The sequence below is a fragment of the Bubalus bubalis genome, chromosome 4 (assembly GCF_019923935.1).
Source record: "Bubalus bubalis isolate 160015118507 breed Murrah chromosome 4, NDDB_SH_1, whole genome shotgun sequence".
Classification (NCBI taxonomy): domain Eukaryota; kingdom Metazoa; phylum Chordata; class Mammalia; order Artiodactyla; family Bovidae; genus Bubalus; species Bubalus bubalis.
This window is the reverse complement of record NC_059160.1, coordinates 122,569,872-122,582,823: the sequence shown is the minus strand read 5'-3', so window position 1 is coordinate 122,582,823 and position 12,952 is coordinate 122,569,872. Positions and strand designations below refer to the sequence as shown.

General features: G+C 38.4%; 1 protein-coding gene across 5 annotated transcripts in view; it reads left to right on the top strand.

Annotated features, from left to right (window-relative positions):
- FMN2 (formin 2) overlaps window positions 1-12,952 on the top strand; it is a 337,046-nt gene that overhangs the window by 266,727 nt on the left and 57,367 nt on the right. For 4 of the 5 annotated variants that reach the window (XM_045165501.1, XM_045165507.1, XM_045165503.1 and 1 more), the window contains exons 13-14: window positions 361-453; window positions 10,519-10,570. In XM_045165501.1, coding sequence (XP_045021436.1) covers window positions 361-453; window positions 10,519-10,570 — 145 coding nt within the window. Of the gene's footprint in view, window positions 1-360; window positions 454-9,324; window positions 9,377-10,518; window positions 10,571-12,952 lie in introns of those variants that run through there. The other variant, XM_045165504.1, reaches the window with a different exon arrangement.

Genomic DNA, 12,952 nt, shown 5'->3' with positions numbered 1-12,952 from the left:
GAACTGAACTGAATGGGGTTTAATATACAGCATGAGGAATATACTCAGTAATATTGAAATAGCTTTGTATGGTCACAGATAGTTACTAGACTCACCATGGTATTCATTCCATAATGTATTTAAATGTTGAATCAGTGTTGTATACCTGAAACTAACATAATGTGTACATCAACTATAATATTTTTAGTTTCTTTTTATAATCCCCTAGAGTGAAGCCTTGATGCTAGGCTTCTTTTGACAGCGTTGGATGCTGACGTTTGTCAGTTGCATGGTTAACAGGATTTCCTAAAACGATTTGTAACTGTTTCGGTGCACCGTTAGCAGCGTGCCGTTCTGAACACTGTCTCTCTGTAATTTCAGCCTGTGAAGTTGAAGCGGGGAAAGTTTACCAAGTGTCGTCAAAAGAGCACATCCAGCCTTTCAAAGAAAACATGGAACAATTTATTATTCAAGGTAAATTCTGAAAAGATGCTGCACTTCTCTCCCTGCTCAGCAGAAAGGTAGAAGGCATTTTGAAAAATAGGCATTGGTTTAAAAGGGATTATTTTAACACCACAGAAGAATAAATGATGTTGTATCATAAATCACACAGTTGTGACAGACGAACAATTAGCTAAATAGGATGTTTTGTGGATAATATTCATTATTATTGTTTTTTAATGACAGTAAATATAGTAGTTATTAGTTAAAATGGCGTATACTTATAAAGGCATTACAATTTTTATGATTTTTTTAATAGAAAGTTAGATATTCTTTTAACATTTATCTACACATACAACTTCAGTTCAACTTGGTATTTGCTTTATCAAAACATTGTGCTACAAAACAAAGTACATTGACGATTTTCTGATCTTTAAAACATTATATTCTATTTTTATAGGATGTATAAATACTCCTGGATATTTAACACATTTTCCCCAAGGACCATAAAAGCTTTATAAATATTATATTCTTGATTCTTCCTATATTCCTATGAAACAAGCAGCAGTGGAAAATTTCAAGCAATATTAAAGGAACAAAAAAATTTTGATAGGAGAAATCTATTAATCTATTGCTGTTTGAATTCCTTGAAACATGGTTATATCAAAGGACTCACTACTCCACACATTGCTGCTTTGGAATGTTGCATATCTTCTGAAGATCAGATCTGTATGAAGCTGTGCTCTGGGGAGGCTCTCCTAGTTCAGGAATTCTCCAGAGACTGGTGTGGCCTGAGACTGAAGCCAAGCAATGCTCTGGAGACTGGCTTCATCTTCTGTCGTTTTACAGGTTGTTCAGGCGTCTGTAATGATGATAACCCAGTGAATGAGTTATACTGGAATTTGATTAAACATTATTTATCTCATGTTTCCATACAAATAGTAAATTCTTTTCTTCTAATTCTGTGAAAAATGCTATAGTTTCATAGGGATTGTATTGAATCTGTAGATGCCTTTGGGTGGTATGGTCATTTTGACAACATTGATTCTTCCGATCTAGGAGCATGGTATCTCTCCATCTGTTACTGTCATCTTTGACTTCTTTCATCAGTATCTTACAGTTTTTGAAGTATAAGTCTTTTGCCTCCTTGGGTAGGTTTGCTTCTAGATATTTTATTCTTTTTGATGTGATGGTAAATTATATTGTTTCCTTAATTTCTCTTTCTGATCTTTCACTATTAGTGTATAGGAATGCTAGAGATTTCTGTGTTTTAATTTTGTAGTTTGCAACTCTACCAAATTCATTGATGAGCTCTGGTTTTCTGGCAACATCATTAGGATTTTCTATGAATAGTATCATGTCATCTGCAAACAGTGACATTTTACTTCTTTTCCTTTTTCATTTTTATTATTAAATTTAAAAATATGACTATATGTATTTTTAGATATATTATATTACATATAACTTATTTTATATATAATAGAAACATAGCATATTTATGTACATATATATGTACACATACATATATTTTTTCACATTTTATATTCATTTCATTTCTAAAACAAGATAAATATATTCTCATTATTTGCCATCATTATGTTCTACAAGGTTGCCACAAACACTGATTTAGTAAGTACTGGACCACTGTTCCTAGCAGTAAAGACAGTTCTTCAAGCCTCTGGTCACATTTTGGTCTCATTTCATCAACCAACCAAAGTACAATCTTGCTTTATGTGTGTTCATGTTTGAATACACCTTCTTTACTATACTGCTAATTCATTAATATCAAACTCACAGCCAAGTCTGACAGCCCCTGAGTGAAGCTTACCCAGCACATGTATTTTCTCCATAAGGCACACCATAACCTCCTCAGGTTTAGGGCACTAGGTAGCTCTGCACCTACATGCTTGTGGACTGTTTAAAAAGAGAGATTACCAGGAAAGAAGGAGGTAAAAAGATGCCAAACTGCATCCCAGTAGACTGAGAAAAGGACACTTGTACAGGATGAGACTTGGAATAAAGCAGAGCCACACTGTATTCAGCCTTAACCAGGAACATGTGCCTTGTGACTCAGACTTTTCAATGTTCTGCATACATCTGTGAGCAACTACAAAGGCACTGCGCTTGTTTATTTTGGAATTAAAATCAATTTTAATGAATTGGCAACTTCACAAATACAGAATCCATGAATGATGAGGATCACCTTTGAAAGGTTATGTATGTATAACATAAATAAGGGCAAGTGTGTATACATGTGAAATACTGGGCTCAATGAATCACAAGCTGGAGTCAAAATTGCTGGGAGAAATATCAACAGCCTCGGATATGCAGTATGATACCACTCAAATGGCAAAAAGTGAAGAGGAACTAAAGAGCCTCTTGATGAAGGTGAAAGAGGAGAGTGAAAAAGCTGGCTTGAAACTCAACATTCAGAAAACCAGGATCATGACATCTGGTCCCATCACTTCATGGCAGAAAGAAGAGGAAAAAATGGAAACAGTGACAGATTTTCTTTTCATGGGCTCCAAGATATGATACTATACATAGAAAATCCTAATGATGCTTCCAGAAAACCAGAGCTCATCAGTGAATTTGGTAAAGTTGCAAGTTACAAAATTAACACACAGAAATCTCTTGCATTCCTACATACTAATAATGAAAGATCACTGCCAACAGTGACTGCAGCCATGAAATTTAAAAGATGCTTGCTTCTTGGAAGGAAACATATGACAAACCTAGACAGCATATTAAAAAAAAGAGACATCACTTGCCGACAAAAGTCCGTATAGTCCAAGCTATGGATTTTCCAGTAGTCATGTACCAATGTGATATTTGGACCATTAAGAAGGCTAAGTGTCAAAGAATTGATGCTTTTGAATTATGGTGCTGGAGAAGACTTTTGAGAGTCCCTTGGACTGCAAAGAGATCAAACCACTCAATCCTAAAAGAAATCAGTCCTGAATATTCATTGGAAGGACTGTTGCTGCAACTGAAGCTCCAATGCTTTGGCCACCTGATGTGAAGAGGAGAGATTGAGGGCAGGAGGAGAAGGGGGTGGCAGAGGATAAATTAGTTAGCTAGCATCACCAACTCAGTGGACATGAATGTGAGCAAACTCCAGGAAATAGTGAAAGACAGAAGAGCCTGGCATGCTGCAGTCCACAGAGTCATAAAGAGATGGACATGATTCATTGGAAAAGACCCTGATGCTGGGAAAGATTGAAGGCGAGAAGGGAAGGGGAGGACAGAGGATGAGATGGTTGGATGGCATCACTGACTCGATGGACGTGAGTTTGAGTAAACTCCGGGAGTTGGTGATGGACAGGGAGGCCTGGCATGCTGCAGTCCATGGGGTCACAAAGAGTCGGACACAACTGAGGGACTGAACTGAACTGAACCAGTCTGACCCACTACAGCTTTTTGAATCCCAAAACCATTACATCTGAGAAGTATGCTCAGCAGATCAATGAGATACTCCTAAAACTGCAATGCCTGCCGCTGGCATTGGTCCACAGAAAGGGCCTAATTCTTCTCCATGATAATTCCTGACCACATGTTGTACAACCAGTGGTTCAAAATTTGAATAAATTGAACTATGAAGTTTAGTCTCACCTTCCATATTCACCTGACATCTCACCAACGGACTTTCACTTCTTCAAGCATCTTGACAACTTTTTGCAGGGAAAATGTTTCCACAACCAGCAGGATTCAGAAAATGCTTTCCAAGAGTTCACCAAATCCCAAAGCACAGATTTTTATGCTTCAGGAATAAACAAACTTATTTCTCGTTGGCAAAAATGTGTTGATTGTAATGGTTCCTACTTTGATATATTTGAGCCTAGTTATAATAATTTAAAATTCATGGTCTGAAACTGCAATTATCCACTCCAGTATTCTTGCCTGGAGAATCCCAGGGACAGCGGAGCCTGGTGGGCTGCCATCTATGGGGGTCACAGAGAGTCGGATACAACTAAAGTGACTTAGGAGCAGCAGCAGCAACCTAATAAAACACAGTTGGTCTAAGATTTTGGTCACTGCATGTAATTAGAGTGCTCCCTAAATGAATGGCAGAGTTATCTAAAAAAATACCTTAATTTTTACTACCTTAGTAACATTTTATTTTAGTTTGATCGATTTCATCCTCACAAACTAAAGAAACACATCCAGCATTTGTCACTAAGTCAACATCTTGTATGTGCATGCTAAGTCACTGCACTCATGTTAGACTCTTTGTGACCCTATGGACTATAGCCCACCAGGCTCCTCTCCGTGGAATTCTTTAGGCGAAAATTCTGGACTGAGTTGCCATGCCCCCATCTAGGGACTGAACCCTCATCTCTTACGTGTCCTACATTGGCAAGCAGGTTCTTTACCACTCATATCACCTGGGAAGCCCAAGTTAACATCATAAGTGTGTTTAAAAGATTGTGATAACAAAATGTTGGTGGTGTTTTTCTGCAAGCAGTGTGTTGAGAAATGGTAGCTCAGTGTCTCCAGAAATCCGAATTGCATCCCAAGTTTCCAGAAAATTTTTTATTTCTTTTTTTTTTTTTGGCTGCGTTGGGTCTTAGTTGTGCCCTGTGGGATCTTAGTTCCCTGACCAAGGATTGAACCATGTCCCTTCATTGCAGGGTGGATTCTGAACCACTGGACCAACAGGGAAGTCCCAAGTTTTTTATTTCTAAGATTGCCCTACAAAAGAAAATCATCTCTCATAGGACTTTATCAAAGCTGATTACAGCAGAGAAAACAACTCCGTTTAGCTTCAAAATCATGTTTAAAAAAATGGAAAACAAGAGTAATTTATAGTATTTCCTGCTATCCCAATTTGGTTTCATGGTTGTAATATGGCTATTAGGTTTGGACAGAGAGCCTATTTTTGTTTTATTCCTTTAGTAAGAGTCATTCTTCTGCCACATTGAACTGCAGTATTTATTCAGTAAAACTTGTTCATACAATAAAGCCAAAGCTGTTTTTGTATGCTTCACAAGGAATCATTATGAATAACTAAAATTCACTTCATTCCACTCACAACTAGTTAGGGGCTTATATTATGTAAAAAGCTGTTAAGTATCTGTTTTCTTTATCTGCATATAATGTTGAAGCATGATACAATAGCAGTTGGTGTATTCAGTTAAACATTATTATGTACTGTATCACTTTAGGATTTTGAGAGCTTGAAATCCAACATTTTCAAAGAATATTTATGTAGCCCCTACTAATTATTGGGGGCAGTATGCTAAATATTTTGTATATGTTAACAGATTAATTTATATGCCTAAGATTCTGCGTGTGTTAGTCACTCAGTCGTGTCCGACTCTTTGCGACCCCTTGGACTGTAGCCTGCCAGGCTTCTCCATCTGTGGGATTTTCCAGGCAAGAATACTGGAGTGGATTGCCATCTCCTTCTCCAGGGGATCTTCCCGACCCAGGGATTGAACCCAGGGCTTCCCTGGGGGCTTAGCAGGTAAAGAATCCGCCTGCAGTGTGGGAGATCTGGGTTCAAATCCTGGGTTGGTAAGATCCCCTAGAGAAGGGAACGGCTACTCACTCTAGTATTCTGACTGGAGAATCCCATGGACTGTAGAGTCCATGGGATCACAAAGAGTCAGACACGACTGAGCGACTTTCACTTTCTTTCTCCTGCATCGCAAGGAGGCTCTTTACCATCTGAGCCACCAGGGAAGACTAAGATTACAAAGCTAATTTCAGAGGCAGAATCAGAATAGAATACACATCACTGGAATCTCATTCTAGGGTGTTTTTTGATGTTTGGCAAAACTAATACAGTGTTTCAGGTTTAAAAATAAAATAAAATTAAATAAAAAAAATTTCATAAATCATTTACTCGGTGCATCTAGAATAGTCCAAAAAATTTCTTCCTTTCTCAGTCTTAAATTCTATATTTTACAAAAGGAAAAAATGATGCAAGGGCAGTTGGAAGAACGTCCTTCCTGAAAGTGTTATGCATTGTGTTGCTTTGTTGTTTTCTCTTAAACTTTTCTGTGGTTCTAGAATTACTTCTGAAAACAAACCATTTTCATACAGCAGCCCAAAGCAGATTTTGTAAGAAAATAGGTTAACATTGGAGACTTTTCAAAGTGAAGTCATGGAACATCTATCCTGTTTCTTAATATGGCTAATGATTGACCTGTAGGTTTATGGAAGCATTCTAAAAAACCAGAAGGGAAAAGGGAAACATACCTCTGCAACCATCTCCCAGGATTGCTGTTAAATTCAGGCAGTCCTTCAGAGAGCCTGCATAACACTCCATGGTGGCTTTGCAGACGCGTGCAGACCTTCAAACAAACACTGTCTTGAGGTTGTGAAACAGCGCCCGAAGCTGGCAACTGTTTAAGTCATGATGCAGTCACTGACATTTCCCAAGTGGCCACAGGTTTGATTTCATGCCCAGTTCCAATATTTATAATCATTTTGCCCTGCTCCTTTCTGTCTTTTAACTTTTCCAAATGGCTGCAAGTGTGCCCCCAAAGGAAATGATTATGAAAAGACAACTTCTTTCACTAGCTCCAGGTTGGTTTTTTTCTTTGATTTTTTTGTCCAGTAGCTCAGTGATTTTCAAACTGTGTGTCACAGATACTTAGTGAAGAATGAAATGAATTTAGTGGGTCACAACTACATTTTGAGATCTAGGGGAATAGACTAAAAATATTACTAAAAGCATTGTAAGAAGTGGGAGTATTTTTTTTAATTTTTGTGCCAAATATGTGTGTATGTATATAAAGTAATACATAAATTCCTAGAATGCATACTGGCCAGTGAGAGTCATTGCCATACATACTTATGTGATGGGAGTTTCTGTGTTATTTTAAACAACTTTAAAATAGTGATGTAGTTTCTGGTCTTATGTTTAGATCTTTAATCCATTTTGAGTTTATTTTTGTGTATGGTGTTAGACAGTGTTCTAGTTTCATTCTTTTACAAGTGGTTGACCAGTTTTCCCAGCACCACTTGTTAAAGAGATTGTCTTTTCTCCATTGTATATTCTTGCCTCCTTTGTCAAAGATAAGGTGTCCATAGGTGTGTGGCTTTATCTCTGGGCTTTCTTTTGTTTCATTGATCTATATTTCTGTCTTTGTGCCAGTACCATACTGTCCTGATGACTGTGGCTTTGTAGTAGAGCCTGAAGTCAGGCAGGTTGATTCCTCCAGTTCCATTCTTCTTTCTCAAGATTGCTTTGGCTATTCGAGGTTTTTTGTATTTCCATACAAATTGTGAAGTTATTTGTTCTAGCTCTGTGAAAAATACCATTGGTAGCTTGATAGGGATTGCATTGAATCTATAGATTGCTTTGGTTAGTATACTCATTTTCACTATATTGATTTAGAGGAGAACATAGGCAAAACACTCTCCAACATACATCACAGCAGGATCCTCTATGACCCACCTCCCAGAATATTGGAAATAAAAGCAATAATAAACAAATGGGATCTAATTAAAATTAAAAGCTTCTGCACAACAAAAGAAACTATAAGCAAGGTGAAAAGACAGCCTTCAGAATGGCAGAAAATAATAGCAAATGAAGCAACTGACAAACAACTAATCTCAAAAATATACAAGCAACTCCAGCAGCTCAATTCCAGAAACACAAACGACATAATCAAAAAATTGGCCAAAGAACTAAATAGACATTTCTCCAAAGAAGACATACAGATGGCTAACAAACACATGAAAAGATGCTCAACATCACTCATTATCAGATCAGTTGCTCAGTCGTGTCCGACGCTTTGCGACCCCATGAATCGCAGCACGCCAGGCCTCCCTGTCCATCACCAACTCCCGGAGTTCACTGAGACTCACGTCCATTGAGTTAGTGATGCCATCCAGCCATCTCATCCTCTGTCATCCCCTTCTCCTCCTGCCCCCAGTCCCTCCCAGCATCAGAGTCTTTTCCAACGAGTCAACTCTTCACATGAGGTGGCCAAAGTACTGGAGTTTCAGCTTCAGCATCATTCCCTCCAAAGAAATCCCAGGGCTGATCTCCTTCAGAATGGACTGGTTGGATCTCCTTGCAGTCCAAGGAACTCTCAAGAGTCTTCTCCAACACCACAGTTCAAAAGCATCAATTCTTCGGTGCTCAGCCTTCTTCACAGTCCAACTCTCACATCCATACATGACCACAGGAAAAACCATAGCCTTGACTAGACGAACCTTTGTTGGCAAAGTAATGTCTCTGCTTTTGAATATGCTATCTAGATTGGTCATAACTTTCCTTCCAAGGAGTAAGCGTCTTTTAATTTCATGGCTGCAGTCACCATCTGTAGTGATTTTGGAGCCCAGAAAAATAAAGTCTGACACTGTTTCCACTGTTTCCCCATCTATTTCCCATGAAGTGGTGGGACCGGATGCCATGATCTTTGTTTTCTGAATGTTGAGCTTTAAGCCAACTTTTTCACTCTCCACTTTCACTTTCATCAAGAGGCTTTTTGAGTTCCTCTTCACTTTCTGCCATAAGGGTGGTGTCATCTGCATATCTGAGGTGATTGGTATTTCTCCCGGCAATCTTGATTCCAGCTTGTGTTTCTTCCAGTCCAGCGTTTCTCATGGTGTACTCTGCATATAAGTTAAATAAACAGGGTGACATGCAAATCAAAACCACAATGAGGTACCATTTCACGCCAGTCAGAATGGCTGTGATCCAAAAGTCTACAAACAATAAATGCTGGAGAGGATGTGGAGAAAAGGGAACCCTCTTATACTGTTGGTGGGAATGCAAACTAGTACAGCCACTATGGAGAACAGTGTGGAGATTCCTTAAAAAACTGGAAATAGAACTGCCTTATGACCCAGCAATCCCACTGCTGGGCATACACGCCAAGGAAACCAGAATTGAAAGAGACACGTGTACCCCAATGTTCATCGCAGCACTGTTTATGTTTCCAGGACATGGAAGCAACCTAGATGTCCATCAGCAGATGAATGGATAAGAAAGCAGAGGTACATATACACAATGGAGTATTACTCAGCCATTAAAAAGAATACATTTGAATCAGTTCTAATGAAGTAGATGAAACTGGAGCCTATTATACAGAGTGAAGTAAGCCAGAAAGGAAAACACCAACAGTATACTAATGCATATATATGGAATTTAGAAAGATGGTAATGACAACCCTGTATGGGAGACAGCAGAAGAGACACAGATGTATCGAACAGTCTTTTGGACTCTGTGGGGCGGGGGGGGGATGATTTGGGAGAATGGCATTAAAACATGTATAATATCATATAAGAAACAAATTGCCAATCCAGGTTCGATGCAGGATACAGGAAGCTTGGGGCTGGTGCACTGGGATGACCCAGAGGGAAGGTATGGGGAGGGAGGTGGGAGGGGGGTTCAGGATTGGGAACACGTGTACGGCTGCATGTTGATGTATGGCAAAACCAATACAATATTGTAAAGTAAAAAAAATAATGATAAAAACGAAAAAAAAAGAAAAAAAATAATAATAAAATAGTGATGTAATCCCTTTCCTAAATTTGATCTTTGGGTTTGTGTCCAGCTACCATTCTTTATTTTTAGACAAACCTGGTAGCAAATCAGTGGGTGCACTGTCATGTCATCACTTGAAGTTAGGAGAAAGTATTAGTATTCTATCCTATGTCTGCATAGAAGTCAGCTCTGGATCTACTCAATTGTGATCTGATGTGGAGAGCACTGGTAAAGATCATTACATATCTTTTCTATTTAGGTTTTTACTTGGTTTTCGGACCTTAGCTTGAGAGAATTGTTTTCAACTAATTATTGGAATTTAAATCCTTGACAGAAAAATTTGATGTGACTATCAAGTTATCTGGTATTTTATTTTCTCACATTAATGTGACTAATTTAAAGAAATTACTTAGAAACTAGTATTAACTTAATGAAAATTAAATATAACCTCTTCAATCATATCTATTCATAGATTTCAAATAAAATTCTATAATTATGTTCCAATAAAATTTTTAAAAAATAAAATAAACTTTTGGTGGAGTACATTGCATTAATGTATTAAGATATATTTCATATTATTTGATATATTTTGTTTGAGATGGTTATAACCATTTATCATATCTCATCTATTTCTTTTCTTGCATTTTCAGCTAAAATTGACCAAGAAGCAGAGGAGAACTCACTGACAGAGACTCATAAGTGGTAAGAAATTACTTTCCTTTAATATTTGTTCTCAGAGTAGGCTTATAAAGCATTTAATGTGCTTCATCTCAAGGAGTCAATCATTAGCTCAGTTTTTATTTTCAAGCATAAAAGAAACTAACTGTACTGTAATTATACATTGGATTTCTGACTTTTATTTTTATAATTCTGGATGATATATAAACCTGTTATATCAAATTATTGTGACTAGATAGCTTATTAGCACCTTCTCTTTAGAATAGGTTTTAGGGCTGTGGAAATACACCAGAAAGGAAGACAGCAGGAAACTATTTCAAGAAAAAGTGTGAAGGGTTTGGTTATAGGACAGGAGTTTCCATGTGCGAAAGCAGAGTTCAGGTGGGCCCCTGAGTCCCTTGCAGGAGCCTCACTTTCACAGTAAGGGTTTGCCATCATCAGTTCAGTTCAGTCTCTCAGTCGTGTCTGACTCTTTGCGACCCCATGGACTGCAGCATGCCAGGCCTCCCTGTCCATCACCAGCTCCCGGAGTTTACTCAAACTCATGTTCATCCAACCGTCTCATCCTCTGTCCTTCCCTTCTGGTCCCACCTTCAATCTTTCCCAGCATCAGGGTCTTTTCCAAAGAGTCAGTTCTTAGCATCAGGTGGCCAAAGTATTGGAGTTTCAGCTTCAGCATCAGTCCTTCCAATGAATTCAGAACTGATCTCCTTTAGGATGAACTGGTTGGATCTCCTTGCAGTCCAAGAGATTCTCAAGAGTCTTCTCCAACACCACAGTTCAAAAGCATCAATTCTTTGGCGCTCAGCTTTCTTTATAGTCCAACTCTCACATCCATACATGACTACAGGAAAAACCATAGCTTTCACTAGATGGACCTTTGCTGACAAAGTAATGTCTCTGCTTTTTAATATACTGTTTACGTTGGTCATAGCTTTTCTTCCAAGGAGCAAACGTCTTTTAACTTCATGGCTGCAGTCACCATCTGCGGTGATTTTGGACCCCCAAAAAGAAAGTCTATCACTGTTTCCACTGTTTCCCCATTTATTTGCCATGAAGTGATGGGACTGGATGCCATGATCTTCATTTTTTGAATGTTAAGTTTTAAGCCAGCTTTTTCACTCTCCCTTTCACTTTCATCAAGAGGCTCTTCAGTTCCTCTTTGCTGTCTGCCATAAGTGTGGTGTCATCTGCATATCTGATGTTATTGATATTTCTCCTGGCAATCTTGATTCCAGCTTGTGTTTCATTCAGCCCGGCATTTCACATGATGTACTCTGCATATAAGTCAAGTAAGCAAGGTGACAAGATACAACCTTGACATACTCCTTTCCCAATTTGGAACCAATCTGTTGTTCCATGTGTAGTTCTAACTGTTGTTTCTTGACCCTCATAAAGATTTCTCAGGAGGCAGGTAAGGTGGTCTGGTATTCCCATCTCTTTAAGAATTTTCTACAGTTCCCCAGAGAGAGAGAGAGAGAGAGAGAGAGAGAGAGAGATTGATTTTAAGGAATTTGCTCACAACAGTGGCTGCCTGACTTCATTTTATAAACAGTTATTCCTCCATCATGATTTTAGTCCGTCATCACAGCAGAGCTGGCCTTCTCATTATTCTCTGCAGTTGACCCTGTATTGGGGCAGTGGCGTTCTTATAACAAGACATTTAGTTTTACTTTGCACCTCACCAGAGACCAAGTGAAAAACTGGTGGGAGATGTATGTGGTATAATTTCTAGAACAAGCTGAGAATCATTTACAGACTGTGATAGCTGAGTTGGGCTATAAATGTCCTGGGCATCTTTTCTACACCAAAAGAGAAGGTCCCCAAAGGTCTTGAGGCCATGTGTTGTTGCGTATTTCCACCAAGGTTGCTATGAAGGAGGGCGGCCAGTGAGGTGCGAGGGCCCTGATGGTCCATCTTGAATGGCACCTGGGAAACCACACCATGTGCCTAGACCAGCTTCCTTAGCCTTCCTCCACCGTCCGTGGTTGTAGTGATGGAATACCTTGGTTTTTGCAGTATGCATAATTTTTTCCAGTGTGAACAGTAAGAGATCTTACTAGAAAAGCATATTCACATGAAAATGTGCTGTAAACTGCACAAACTTGTTTTCCCTTGCTTTGAAGGGAATTTTACTCATTTGTGTTTATATTTGACTACTTAGAAAATAAAAAGCCTTGACTCTTATTCATTTTAAAATGGATAGTGAACTCTCCTCAACAAATTAGTTAGGATTCTTTTCTGTGGTGGAATATTATTTTTTCAGGTCATTTTATGATTCCCTAACTAAATAAAAGTAGTCAAATGGTTAGTATGGTTCTAACTAAGAAATGGTTAGTACGTTTTAAAGCAAGTCAAATCATTTTATATTCTATTTCTTACCATTATAGTATTATGTGCTAATTT